Consider the following 15,521-nt stretch of genomic DNA (forward strand, 5'->3'; position numbering starts at 1 on the left):
TTGTGTTTGTGTACGCGTATGAATTAGACGCTTTATTAGCCCTACATCGAGCCACGAGTCTTTCGAAACATTACACGTATTACATGTCAAAAGTTTCGTCAATGACATTACGTTTTATAGCTTTTCGACTCGGATGTCAGATCTTCGGAGCCTTAGAAAATGTAGTAAGACAACTCGTGTTAATGTTATTGTTTACATCTCACGCAAACAGTCTGCTGAAAAAGAGCTCGAAGCAAATATACATGCCCCGCACAAGAGGAGTCAGGCATTAGAAAAACATAGGCTGCTTTCATGTTTTTTAATAAGATTTGGAAAACCAGAGATATCTCACTTCAAACAAAACTGAGGATTTTCAACACAAATGTGAAGTCACTCCTGTTGTATGGATGTGAAACATTGAACGCATCACAGACTTGTATAAATAGGATCCGTTTTCTTGAACAAATTAGATCTAATGTCTAAAAAAGTTACTGAGGATCAGATGGACAGACAGTGTGACCAACTAAGAAGTGTAAAGGAAACAAGACAGATCCCAGTCAGAGATGAGATGGGAAGCAGGGGCGGCTCGTGGGTCTAAAAAGTGGGCGTGCACAATTAAGCTATCTTAAGCTGAAGATAATCAAGGGCAGAGTAAATGGGATGGTGTACAATTTTAGGATCTTTTGGTTGGTGAAGGAAAACCTTGTGCTTTTATTTTCATTCTCTTTACTAGTGGCTTTGACTTCTAGAACTAAATCTGTTTGTTAGCTAAACGTCAATTTCATTCATCCTGCATTAAAACTGAACACTCAAGTAATACCTTTCTCCACTCCACTACAAAACCGTTCAAAAACACAACTCATAGGACGACGACTTAAGTATGTCACGTTCACCTCCATCAGGTTCATGGTTACAGAGTCACTTAAAATAGCGACAAGACAATGAACCAATCACAATTCACTTGAGCACTCCGATGGATTGCTCCGGGGCCCACATAATTTGGGCATGGAATAGTGCACAGTCTACGGCGTTTATTTTTAGATTGCCTACTGTGGGCTATGTTTCGGCGCTATTCGGCAGGAGCACATTTGAGATGTGCCGTCTTATTAATATCAATGTACAGCCAAACTCTCTACAAATGTAGTCATCGCTTGGGTTATCCCAAAGAACGATTTATAGGTCAGGTTTCCTCTGTTGAATATCCCGTTGTGTTTAGATACAGCGCATGAACTTAGGCGTGGCATAGTAGATGTTTTACGGCGCTATAGAATAAAAATGACAATTACGGCGAGAGCGAGGGCCTTGTTTTGATATAATATTTGGCTAGTGTTTGTTTCTGGAGTCTTTTATTTTATTATTGTGGGTGCTTTACGTCATAGAACATTAAAACATTTTGGGCGGCACTGCACGACCGTGCTCTATGGACGAACCACGCCTGGTGGGAAGAATTAGGCTGTGGCGATAGATTGGACATACTCTCAGGAAGTCAGGCAGCTGCAGAACAAAGAAAGTGTTGGATTGGAATTCACAAGGTAAAAGATCAAGGAGAAGACTGCCTGGAACCTGGAGAAGAATCACAGAAATTGATGTACAGAAAAGTGGGAGGACATGGAATAACATCAAGAGGCTAGCCCAGAATAGAGCAAAGTGAAAAGTGTTTGTCCGTGTCCTATACCCTGGTACAGGGTGAGAAAGGCAATGGTGATGATGACACAAGAAAACTACAGCCATTCGTGACAATTGTTTGTAAAGACGTCTTAGACTTAAAGCCCAACATAAAACGCTGATTCTCCTCATGATTTGAGATGTCAGCATTTTTGGAGGTCTCATTATTATTATATGGACCTTTCCTTTTATAAGCATAGTAGAAGCTTTCAAGTCAAGTTGCCCAAACAGAAATACGATTTCCCATTAAGCGTCAATGTCGGAGATCATCTATACTTTACTTCTTTACGTTTGGTGAGAAGCTAACGTGTAAAGAAAAACCTTGCCATACCTAGGCACGTCCGTTGTTATTTTGTGAAACAGTATGCTTGTGTTGAAACGTAGGAGACTTTTGGAATAATAATGCTTTTATTTTTGTCTTGCAAGATCTAGCCTTTCAGAAACCGGAGAGGGGGGGGGGCTCTCGTAGTCTTGGGGTATGGTGTTGAAGGTGTGTTCCTCTCTTGTTCAAAAGATCCCAGGATCGAAACCTGACAACGACGAAAACATTTTCTTGTCAAAAATTGTCTATAATCTCCAACTTTCATGTTCTCTAGTCCTGCTACAGGGTGAGAAAGGCAATGATGGCCCGCTTGCTTGTCCTTAAAAGCGACCAATTTCAAAAATGAATCTTGAAAGAGTTGAAACCGATACTTTTTAAACACTTGTTTGCCTTTCCCTCAAATTGCTATCAGTCCAAAACAAACCACCGCAATTTAAGCAGAAAATACATGAATACATTAAGATCAATCATTAAATAGTAGGCCTAATAATGATAGGCGAGCCAGAAACATGGATTTATTATGTGTATAGTGGACTAAAAAGGAGATACATGGCCAGAAATCATTAGAATTTAGATCATAACATAGTGTACCATAATCTTCGCTGAAACAGAATTTTTTCAGGCCATACTGGCCTGATTTTAGCAACTTAGTAGGTCCGAGAATTATTAAAGGTTATTACATGGTTTTACACAATGCAAGTATTTATTTTTAAAATTTTAATTGGCAGTTTTTCAGCATGTGGGCACAAAATTAATTACAATTTTGTTTTTGTTTGACTTTATAGTATTTTTTCTTCTGCTTTTATTGACTTTGAGTTTATGTGTGCAACCCTTTGTCCTCATTCATAATCTTTAGCTTATCTGGTATATTTTTACTTTTTTTTGCTTTAAAAGAATAAGAGCTCTTAAAATGGATGCGCCCTTGTTGAAAACCAAGACTAGGTAAGTGTTTGTTTACATTCCCTTTTTTTACTTTGATCACTTTGTGGATCTAGGCAAGCCTTAACCTACACTTACTTTTGGTGTTGAACCAACACAGGCAATTCTAGGTCACAAATGCACACAAACTCAAGCAGAAATTCACGTTATATCGAGGAAGATTTATTATCGGGGGACGGGGGGTCAGGAAAAGACAAAGACACACCCCACACACACACAAACACACACGAACACATACACACAGAGGGACAGAGAGGCGAACACACAACACCGAGCACTCGAGCACAATAAGCTAGATCTACCCACCAACACAAGAGAGCTCCAATTTACTCGGTGGCAATTGACAAAAGGCCACCTCTATTCTCACCCGGTGAGAATAGTGCAGGCGAGTCTTTTACTTTTGACTTTTTTTGGCTATTCTCACCCGGTGCGCGTTCACCGTTATAGCCTAGATCTAGATCTAGGCCAACCAATTTTGCGTTCACCCTAAACCACAGAATTCTACACTGTGATAACAGAAAAATTGTAGAATTCTGTGCTGTGAACAAACGTTCCATTATTACTGTTAGCCTACTAAAAGCATACAATTTTGTCTGTGGGCAGTGGAGAGAGAGAGAGAGGAGTAGCGCGAGAACTTCCGGGCAAAACAAAATGGCGACCCGCGTAGTTCTGCTCGATTCGAAAAGTTAAATAGCCGTAGCATCTTTGTAGACTTACTTTTGTGTTTTAACATCATTTTTTAAACTTTGTTTTGGTCAATTTGATCATCCACACCGATAGACAGTGTATTCAGAAAGAGATAGAGAGAGAGAAGAGGGGAGGAGTAGATCTTGCGAGAACTTTCGGGCAAAACAAAATGGCGCCCCCCGTAGTTCGGGTCGATTCGAAAAGTGAAATAGCCATAGCATCTTTGTAGTCGTCGATAAAATTAGCTTACTTTTGTGCTATAACGTAATCTTTTCTTTGCCTTTTTATCCATTTGATCATCCACATCGACAGAAGGTATTCCGAAATTAGGAAAAACAGGTCTTGTTTCACATCGGGTGAGAATAGCCTATGGTGGCAAGTCTCACCCGGGGTAAGAGGTCGATCGTTTTCTATTCTCACCCCGGGTGAGAATAGCCACTTCCTTGACAAAAAGTCAATTTTTGTCAATTGCCACTACGTCACTCGGTGGCAATTGACACTACCTTTTCGTTTGGCCATAGGCTATGGTTAAAATAACAAGGTAAAATGAAACCGCTTTGTTTTAAAAATTTAGGCCAACTCTATTCGAACTTGAGTCCGCATTCAGTGGGTGTCGCATTCAACAAGGTTGCCGGGACCGACTTGTTGTCCTCGTTGGATCCGACCTCTCATTGAACGTGACTAAGGCTAATAAAGACAAGAAAGGAGACAAGCTGTTATATTACATGATGTACCGATACCAGTAATTTAAACAGCTATTCCCTCTGATGACGAAAGTCTCAAAGAGCATCAGTGTGTGCGTGTTTTGGCTGTGTACTGACCGTCATTTCTGCATTATTATTTTTTTCCCCGGAACACTTCTTGTGTGGAAACATGATACAATCTTACATCTAGGCTTTGATCTAATAATACATATTTAAAGTAAAAATGGGAGTTTGGATTTTCTGATCGGGGAAGAAAAGAAAAGAAACAAAAATGAAGGTCTCAATCTAGCCCTACCCATCCAGAGTTCATCCAGTTTCACACAGTCCGCATCGCGTTCCCACCCACCCAAGGCCTTCTCAGTATCGCTGTTAAGTTAACCTTCGCCCATCCACTTGACTTTGGAGAACATGATATTATAGTATTAGGAGGCACACTAGATAGCAATGCAAAGCATTGGGAATGGAGGATGAGTCTTGTGCTTTGCATGAGATGGAGAGAAAGGAGAAAAATTCTTCGGTTTTGAGGCCGCTAATTGCTGTTATTTGGTTATCACGACTTCGTTGAAAGCACCATCATGTCCAAATACTAGATCAAGGAATTCCAAAATGTTATTAAGCATACACCAAAAACACGTCATTCCATGTGGTACCTCCACAGCTTTCTGAAAATAGTCAGTGGGTATCATAGGAAGTGATGACATCACATTACTAAAATTTTCTCAGCCAATCAGGAAGATGCGTCGTTCTACGTTTAACGGCATGTCCGCTAGACTGATAACAAGATCTAAAAAAACGAGACCATTTCACTCCACTATTAAAAGAACTGCATTGGTCCCCTGTAAAAGAGAATAATATTTAAAATTTTGTGTCATGTGTTTCAAATGTGTAAATAAAAATGCTCCTTTTTATCTACAAGAACTTATCTGTATATATATAAGCCAGGGAGAAACCTAAGATCATCAAACGATAACACCCTATCTTTCTCATATATCTCGGTCCATTTATGTGAAACAAATTTCCTATAGAACTAAGAGAGATTTTACCACCCTAGGAGAAAGAGAGTTAAAGAGGAAAAATCGTGAAAAAAGAAGTTGAACTCTCGAATGAGCCTCGCCTTTCTTGACAGAATGGTACTTATTTCGACCAAATTTAAAAATCGACGTTTGTTGCATTTTGTCGTCAAACTGTTCAAACATGACATTGTATATTTTATGACCACTATAAAAAAAATGTGTTGCAAATCAGAATTAATGGTTTTCTAAGAAATGTCAAACCTTATTGCAAAGCATCAAATTACAGGAAAACAGATCTAGGTTTTTAAAATTCTGCGGTCGTAGTAACAAAGATTTGAATAGAACCCAGGCTGTAGGCCTACTACATAAATTAAGTCTTAGCTATTAGCAGTAGTACTTACTAGTCATGCATCTGAGAAGAGAGATGATTGATGAATTATGATCGCTGATGTCTGTTTCAGATGTGGCACAACACGATGATGACTCACTGTTAGTCTGATTAGATGTGATCCAGGCATTTTAATTAGAGCAACCCAATTGAAAAAAAAAAAGGATCCTGCCTCTTGCACAGAGCTTTGGAGGACTTTATTTCAACTATAACTATTGATGTATCGATCAAAGGATGGGATCAAGATTTTCATGGGCCCCTACAGCATACAAAATGCTTGACGGGATATTTTGCATCTTTAAACCACCAGGACTCCCTGTGTTCAGAGCTGTTGAAAGCATTCAAAGAAACTTAGCCAGTGGTAAGTTCTAATTTTCTTGTTCAATCATAGATGGATACTATGGGAAACTGTTGTGTTAGTATACATTGATAAAAAAACTTTAAAATGTAATCACCCAATCATCATGTTATTATAGCCTTACTCTAAGCGCTCTTGCTGTATACCAATTTAAAGCTCTAGATAAATTCTGCTCTATGAAAAAACAAGATTCAGGATTTGGCGACAGGATAGCTTATAGATTTAGTTCTTTTTCAAACCTCCTTTCAATGAATTAGAACATGTTGAACCATTGAATATGTGACTTTTCATCCATGATAAGTAATTTATCAATTACTGTTACATTATGCCGAAAAATTATGCTAAACTTAAAACAATACAGTTGATGCTTCTCGTGTAGCCAGCAAAAATACAGCTCAATCACGATCCATTTTAAAGAAAAAAAAACTAGAAATGTTGCAAAATCATTGGTTCTAGTCAGGTAGAATTCAGTGGTTTGTCTGTTAAAGGAACGACTGTCAGATCTGTTGGCTTCAAGACTGAAAGAAACAACAAAAAATATTTGTAAAAAGATAATGCAAAGGTAGTGTTTTATTGGAGTAGAGAAAGGGAAGTGCTACTCTACTTTGCAATGTACAAACGCTGCCTTCTAGATGTGCTAAATTTGCTTCATGCATTGGGTGTGTTTGATAACAATCCGAATAAGTGGGGACTTTTCTAGAGTATCAATATGAGGTCTTAAATGTTTGCTACTCCCTAATGGACATTCATTTAGGTCCATTCCCATTGGTCACTCATTCTGCTTAAGAGAGAATACATAGACCACAACTAGAGAATGTATGATGATCTGAAAATGGCCCACTTCTTACTTGGCCAACAGGGTGGACATAGTGACAATTATGGTTTTATTTTTCAGATCTGAATGCCCTACCTTGTTATGAGTATGAGATTCCTCTCACAAGAAGTCAGCCCATTGCAGAAAATGAGACAGAGACATCCCTTTCCATAGAGGCCGAGCCAGTGTCGTTACAGAATTGGTCAGAACACAGGCTTGGTATGCATTTTGTTGATTTTTCTTCATAGGCCTATTTGTAAAGTCAGTCATTTATTGTACTACATTTAAATAAATATTACATTTAAATTGCTCTCTGTTTATTATTTTTTATTTTGTATCAATGTTGCAGACGGTTTCAGAAAGTTTATAAAGATAAAATATGATGATGCCATGGTGTGCACTTAACAACTATCATTAACCCAGCAGACCCTTGTACACTCAAGAACATTATTAGCTTCACAGGATGCATACAGTGCAGCTGATTAAGAGCTCAAACATCAACAAACTGTCTGGGTGAAGTGAAGAAAATTCATGTGAAGTGTCTTTCCCAAGGACACTTTGACAGGGTTCGAACTCATGAACTGTTGGTTACAAGCCCGATGGCCTAACCATTAAACCACGACACCACATTGTACTGCATTGTTGAAAGAACTTCACTGCAGGTTGGGTAGACTTTATAACTGGGTAAGCTCACTAACTGTGCTTTGTCTATTACAATGCACAGTTATGTGCTATGTAGACTTGTTCAAGCTTAGCATCCCTTCCCAGTTCTCTTTGAGTAAAATAAGATGACTGCTATTTTCTCTCTCATATTTTTTTCTTTTTACAGAAATTGCTGTTCTATATAAAGAAGAGGGTAGACAGTTTCAAAATTAGTTAGTCATGCTCTTATAATAACCCAGGTCTGCTTAATGCCATTCTCTTATGCCATTTGTGAAATTTCAGTTCTGGGCCCTCGTTTTGAAACATCTGACTTCAGGATAAGATTTGTGGATGGAATGTCAAGCTCAGCGTCTGGAATTTTAGGTCAGTACTATTCTTAAAAGGCCTGAGTCACACACATGCACACACTCCCTCACACTAGAATGGGAAGTGTTTTAGGCACCCATCACAGGATCAATGTTCTCTTTTTCTTTCTATAATTGGACTCCCGCGGAGAGCGGCATCCTACCGCATGCAGTCAGATATGTGACGACCTCTTTTTGTCTGGTCCATAGCACACCTGGTCCGCGCCGGATATTGTCTTGCAGCAGCGGTTCGCGATACAGGTCTCCCTGCGGTCACTCGAATAGTGCGTGCCGTAAGTTGTCAAGACTGACTCCACATCTTGGGCACGAGTCGTCTGGGGTAGAGCCTAGCCTATGGGGGGATGGCTGTAGGATAGGAATTTTCATGTTGCAACGTAACTGTGACAATATTCTTCTTTGTCTTCTGGAGAGATCGTTCTCCTTGTCCCGCTCCGGTGGTGGTTTTACCTTCCCTCCAACAGAATCATGGACTCAAGCGTGCTCCCATTCGTTGGCGTCAACATACTGTGTGATGCATTTCCCTGCGGAAGCCAGATCTATTTGTACATTAGCGGGACCCTCATGTAACATCTTACAGGCAGCCAGGAATAGCAAATTTTGCCAACTTTTGTGCCATCCATGTTTATGGCACAATCTAAAAATTACGCCTTTTTAAGATGTGCTATGTACGTCATAGTCATAAGGTAACAAAGGGATTAGTCCTTATTTCTTCTGTTTCCCTTTAAAAAATTGTCACCTTTGCAGATGCAGAAGTCATCATCAGGCATTAATTGATTAGCTATTTTTATCATTATTTATATAATTTTATACAGCTATTGTCATAGTCATCTTGTTGAAAGGTACAACTTGTAACTTGTATGTTTTTAAACAATTTTTGCCATTCATAATGTATTTCCAGTCTTGGGAATTGGTCGTCATGGGCAACGCTTCATTGACCTAATCGCTCAAGCCAAGTACCTTAGGGTAAGTGTCTCAATCTTAATAGTAACCTTTAGCGATTTACCGTGGAGTCCTCTTCAACGGATATGTTTGTTGGACTGCCTGATTTTCTTCGGTTTAGCTGGTTTTCAATCTAGAGAGGCTACTCAAACAGAATTTTTAAAATCTGTGATTTTATTTTAGTTTAGTTTACCGCTGTTTTCAGTTAACTATCCTGTTTAGGTACTCTTTTTATCCTTTAGTATAACCTAATGCTGTTTATTAGTGATGACACCTGTTTCATTTTCTCAACAGATGATTATCATAAATAGAACAAGCTCTAAGATTGCTAAAAGTTTGTTCGAATGACATGGAATATTAACTGAAAGTTTTGTTGAGTTTGAAAAAGAAATCATGAGTGAGACAAATCTTTCCGGGAAGCATTATCATTCCTGGGCTTTGTAGGGTATTTAAATTAATTGCATTGAGATGTCTTGTGGAGCTTGATCTTTTATTTTAACTTGAGATGTATAGTTTTTGTTTTCTGTGGTAATAAGTGAATGAGACTGGTCTTTGGTGGGTTCACTTTAATGTGTCTTCGTTTACTTTTTATTCCTTTTTAGGTGTATCATCTCAAAGGTCGGTTCGGTTGGGCCACTGACAACTTCACTGCGAAAGGAAGAGTTCTTGAAAGAACTAGCTATAGTAGGTTCCACATAATTATTTGTTTTTATTATATATTTCATTTTCCTTTTAGAACACAACACAATTCATATATATAATAAGCAAGATAAAACCACCCACAGCGAAGTAATACAAGCGAATTTGGTACGGACACGCACATTTTAAGAATCCCCAGATACAAATATACTCTGTGTTTGTGGCTTAATCTCTAAACCAAAAAATTAGAACCGGATGATTAGCGAGACACACATGTAACATCTTATAGGCAACCAGGAATGGCAAATAATTGAAGCATATCGTCAGCTGAGTGTAAGACTCCATCGTATGCCACAATTTAGAATGACGTACGGTAGAGTCTTACACTAAGCAGTCGATAATATATAATGTCAAAAATAGATAATTGCCCAAAAAGTGGCCCAGCTCAAGATCTCTATCAACTTTGTCAGTGATTCGGCCTCTAGAAAATTGTCAAATGTTCGTACTTTTCACTTGCAGCGTAACACGCTTACATCAATAAAAGTTGGGCTTAAATTTTGTTATTAAGTGTCAGCAAAGTAAGAGTTTTTCTGCTGAAGAAGTTAGAAAGTGGAAATATTTTTAAATATTTTTCTGTGGCCTGTTTGTTTGTTCTATGTCTGAAAAGTGTGAAAGGTTCTATGTAGTCTGTGTGGACAAATAACTGAAACATTCCAGATTGCAAGTAGTTATGACAGCTTTTAAATGTGTAACCACTTTACTGTGTCCTTTGTTTTTTGTTTTTTTTTGGTAAGTTTTACCGCGCTCGCAACTGCATAAGGTTGGTGGCTTAGTGGTTAAGCTGTCAGAATCGCAACCTTGAGGTTGTGGGTTCGAATCTCGTCAGGAGCCCAACGTTGTGTCCTTCGGAAAGGCACTTTACACGAATTTTCCTCACTTCACCCAGGTGGGAATGGGTACTCAGCTATCGACCGTGAATGATCTTGTCAGTTTGTTAGTTAATGAGCACTTAATCAGCTGCTTGCTCTGTATGCTTCCCAGGAAACTGAGAATGTTTCTAAGTGTTCTATGGTCTGCTGAGGGAATAATATAGTGTATAAAGTTCATGGAGTAGAGCTTGCTGTCGAGCAGGGATCTGTGCTATACAAATGCTATTTATTATTTAGTTTTATTATTATTAATATGAGCGTGCGGGACACATTAAACATTTTCAGTTGGTAGGAAATTTTGAATTTTGCCTGGGTGGCGGCCGAAGCCTACTCTTATCAATTTTGGACCACCAAGGGATCTTTAATGTGTGCAACTCGTACGTAGGACCTTTGAGGTTTTTCGCCATTTTCCGAGAAGGCTAGGTGTGGATCTTTCCTACCAGAAGATCAGGTTAAGAAGGAGCCAAGGAGTAGCTGTAGACAGGCTGCAGAAAGAGTCAGGAGCCCAGAGGAGGGGGCAAAGGAGGTGAGGGGGTGGGGGCTGAAAGAGGAGACGAAAGCAGATGACAGAACATTGCTAGAGAGCAGGAAAGGAGGTGAAAGGAGACAATTTTAGAGATGAAAATTTTTCGGTCGCTACCCGGATTCGAACCCGGGACCTTTGAATAAGAGGCCAACACCTTAACCTCTAGGCCACGAGAGCCCCATGAGAATATTTCTGAGTGTTCTAGGGTCTATTGGGATTATAATGGATGAAAGATGCATAGAGGATGCTGTAGAGTGGATATTCTCTATATTTATAAATGTAATTATTAATTATTGTTAAATGATGAATACACTCAGAGTCTGTTTATCATGTACACTGTCTTTTCCTGTGTTGCTTTTCTTTCTATTCTGTAATGAAAATTGAATGTCAATTTCTCATCAGAGCACTTCAGCACTCTCTTATTTCTGTTTAATATTTTTGCTTTTTAAAAAAATCCCACAGACTAAATGACCATTGTTCTTTTTAGTAAGAGTTTTACGACACTTGCAACACAATAAGATCATATATCATATAAGTGCCGGATATTAGATGCATTACAAGAGGGTAACATACTCAAAAAAGGAGAAATAAGGACGATAGACGTTTGATAGGAAAGAAGGAGCAAACCACAACAGAGCACCCGCCAACCACCCAGGACCATTGTTCTGTCAATGTGCAGCTCTTTACTCAAATATCAAATAAACTACTCTTTACTCAAACAACAAATAAACTACTATTTACTCAAACAACAAATAAACTACTCTTTACTCAATTTACTCAAATGACAAATAAACTACTCTTTTCAGAACATGTGACTCGATCCAAACTAGAGAAAGTGTGTGCAGCAGTTCAAGCCGCTTACAGCAAACAGATGCATGTGTGAGTAACTTGGATGAAAAGCTCCATTATCTGTTGTCTTATTGGAAAATTAGTTTTTGATTATATAATGAGTCAAAGATGTGGTTGGTGGGTGCTTTGGTTTAGTCTACTGTTTGCTCTTCTTTGCAGAATTACCAGTATTGTCCTTGTTATCTGTTTGGCAGCCCAAGACCTTTGTTCTCTGGATAATGTACCTGTAGACGAATGTTTACTGTGATATGTTTTGCTGTTTTGTTTTCAACTAAAATTCCAAATCAGTTGAAAAACATTTCAGTCTTTTCATCGTTCTTCCTTTCTCCATCTCATCAGGTTGAGCGGTGTTGATCCAGACAGTCAGGAGGCATATGAAATGGCCAGCTCTGGCATAATCCGGCCTGCCAAGAGACACACTTCTCCCCTGCTCTACGGAGTACGCTGCATTGACTTTCAGTTGCCTGATTTCACCTTAGGTAAATGTGAATGCCACAGAATCTAATTATCCATTGCAGCTTCATCCCCAGCATATTTCCTGTTTGTATGTGATTGTCTGATGAAAAGAAATCAAGTCCTGTTGTTTCACATACAGGCAAGAAGTGCATCAACAGTAGGACTGTGTTGGGAACAGAGTTTATGTATGTTAGACTTTGTTTAACACGAAGCTGTTAAACAAGAAATTTCGGGGGAGTTTTCTTCCCTCTTTATTTTATGCATCGTGAACTTCCCTTAACATAATTGAAAATTCCTGCAGATCTGGTTAACACAAAGGAATTTGTATAGCGCTGTTTCATCATTCCTTCCGGCTGACTCTTCCTCCCCCTATTTTTTTTCCGCTTACAGTAGCCTACCATTGTCAGTACGCGTCAGATAAAACACATTCAAGACTTCCTGTCGAGTTTTCCTTCCTACTTCCCTTGCACATCAGATGGTGAGAGAGCTGTTCTGGTCCTCAGCACAGGGGCCAAGACACAAGAAAGCTGCCAACATTCCCTAAGTGACGTTCTTTTTTCCCATCACTTGTCTATCATCCTATCTCTCCTCCTTTATTAAAATGTTACTCTCAAGTAACACCTAATCTTTGCCATTTTTATAATCTATTTGTGTTGCAAGTGCCATGAAACTCCAACTAAACTAAATCCCAAAGTAAATGGAAATATCCCATTTTTAAAACTTTCAGATTATCGATTATCTTTATCATGTGCGGCTCCAATTTATCAGTTTGTTGTATTATCTACTTTTGTTCTTAAACTGTTAAACTGATAATTAGTTTCGAAAAAAACATTGAGTTAACAGCTATGATCTCCCTTGAACATCATTCTGTGCAGTCAAGGCATCTAGAAACAGACCAAGCATTTGAACTGAACAATGAGTGAGGAGCCTCCTCTTTTTTTTTTTTTTTTGCTCGTTTCATAAATGCACTCACTCAGCTCAACACAAAGAAATTCTCTAGTCCCTTGAAGTTTATGTTATACGGCTTTTGACACACCTTGGACTTGGAGAGGTATTGATAGTGTGAATTTGATTTTGAAGCAGTGAAAGTTACTAGACAACTTGAATTAGCTTCTGAGCATGAGATGTATCTATATCCAGTGGAACTGTGAAGAAGATATATGTAGATCTATATGACAAGATAGCATAATAATTGTAAAGATAAACTTGCCTTTTTAGGTACAAATATACAGTTCAAACTGTCCAAGACAGCCACCCATTGTCAAGGAGAATAGTGGTTGTCATAGACAGGTGGGTTTCTTGGACAGGGTTGTTATTATGATAAAAAAAGGCAAGGTGGAAAGTGGTAGTTTGTACTGGTGGCAGTCAGGGCAGGAACGATTATATCTTCTACTCTTTTTGTCGATTTGACTTTGCTATACTGCATGCCCTTTTTTAGCTTAAATTAGAATATATCCTAAGTCTATTTCAGCCTGCTTACCTCTGGTTTATCTTTCATTACTGTCTTAAATATTCAGCTAGCTTTTTGTGTATAATTAACATTCTTAGTTTTCTTCGCCTCCTCTCTTGCTATGTAGGCCTATAGTTCTGTGGATTTATCTTTTAAATTTTCTTTGACTTTTAAGCAATCTCAAAGGATCTTGTCTACCTGAGCTGTGAGAGATTGGTTGTCTATTGGGAATTCAGTACTCCTTGCATTTCTTTTCAGTGCTACTCCATCCGTTTCTGGGCAAATGTAGCAATAGTGTCATGTAAGTCCACTTTATTCATTCAGATTTGGTGGTGTCACTGCGGTCCAGGGGGTGGGAATGTATAGGACACCATAGGTTAATCTTATTTATCAGTTGCTCTAGAAGACCTAGAAACATACTCGGCTTCCTGGAAGCATACAGTACAAGCAGCTGTTTCTGTCATTCCACCAAGCTTTTCTCTCTGCATTAAATTGCCATATCCTGTCAATTTTCCTCTCTTCACTCTAATTACGCCATCCAGTATGGCAATTATTAATTTGGTTCTTTTCTGTTATCTGCTTCTTTCCATTTCTTCAATTTTTCTTGGTTTAATTCCTTCACTATTCCTTGGTCTAGTTTAAAATCTTGTGTTGACAGAGATTCTTGCCCTCATTTTATTTCTAATCTTTTTTTCTTTCTTCTCTATCAGTCAGAGCTAAACTGTATTTCTCTCTCGGGTGAGAGGATGTTTGGAGGGTGCCACATGAACTTGAAGATACAACTTATCTTCTTTCACTCTGTTGCATCTATCTTTTCCCTTTTCCAAGCTCAATGCAAAATGACTGTTATTATGTCATGTTTCTTTTTATTCGATTAAGTAGGTTCAGTAAGAGTTTTATGGCGCTTGCAACCACATAAGGTCATATGAGCACGCTCTCTATTCAAACAAACTAATTTTATTCACTCTACCATTTTCATCTGCAGAGGTTCACAGCATAAACGAGCAAGGGCCTTTACTGAATCGTCTGATCCACGACATTGCCGTCAAGCTCAAGACTCTGGCAGTCTGTAGCGGTGTCCGGCGGTTACGGTATGGTCATTTCACACTGGACAGAGCCCTAGTGCGGCAACAGTGGCATCTGGAGCAGATAGTGGACAACATTGAGAGCAATGAAGACCTCTTGACGCCAGACAAACTTTTAGTCGGAGCTCGTGCAGAGAAAGTGAAGTTGCTGCCCCCAAGGGGGAAAGGTGTGTTGCTTCCCGGTCCTGGAGATGCCCAGCCTGATAGTTGCGACACAGCTGATGAGAATGTTTCAAACTTCGGTCAAAACTCGGACAGATAGCATTATTTGTTTGTTCTGTTTTGTTTATTTGTTTGGTTTTTGTGGGGGGGTCTTGTTTTGTGATAAAATAGTTTTTATAAATAAAGGTTTTATCAAAGTTTGAAGAAGCTGATGTTTTGCCTTTTTATGGTAGATATATTGTTGCTTTGGACACTTAAAACGACACGAGACCATTGTCGAAGAGGTGCTTGAAGAAATGATGTGGGGCTGGAGAGCAAGGGTAAGACAAAGAGTAACCTGGATTGACTACATAAATTTATTTTTTTTCTTAAATAATAAAGGGTTTTACGGCGCTCGCAAAACTGCATAACGCTGGTGGAGTGAAGAAACCTTGTAACCCCAGAAAGGAAAATTTTACAGGAGAGACAAAAAACTGATTTACTCGTGAACAAAATGACCTATATGAACCAAAGTTGGTACAGATAAATGAAAACACATCAGAAATGTGGTTAGTGTAAAAAGATCACTTTTCTACTGTTTAAATGGTTA

General features: G+C 38.8%; 1 protein-coding gene across 1 annotated transcript; it reads left to right on the forward strand.

Annotated features, from left to right (window-relative positions):
- The first annotated feature begins 2,855 nt into the window (after window positions 1-2,855).
- Window positions 2,856-15,136, forward strand: LOC101857698 (mitochondrial mRNA pseudouridine synthase Trub2). The gene is made up of 9 exons (XM_005090893.3): window positions 2,856-2,908; window positions 5,771-6,058; window positions 6,951-7,088; window positions 7,815-7,895; window positions 8,796-8,860; window positions 9,439-9,520; window positions 11,737-11,809; window positions 12,119-12,258; window positions 14,671-15,136. The coding sequence occupies exons 2-9, from the start codon at window positions 5,932-5,934 to the stop codon at window positions 15,030-15,032; spliced, it is 1,068 nt and encodes a 355-aa protein (XP_005090950.1). The 5' UTR covers window positions 2,856-2,908; window positions 5,771-5,931; the 3' UTR covers window positions 15,033-15,136.
- Window positions 15,137-15,521: the final 385 nt, after the last annotated feature.

The sequence above is a fragment of the Aplysia californica genome, unplaced genomic scaffold (assembly GCF_000002075.1).
Source record: "Aplysia californica isolate F4 #8 unplaced genomic scaffold, AplCal3.0 scaffold00023, whole genome shotgun sequence".
NCBI classification, from domain to species: Eukaryota; Metazoa; Mollusca; class Gastropoda; order Aplysiida; family Aplysiidae; genus Aplysia; species Aplysia californica.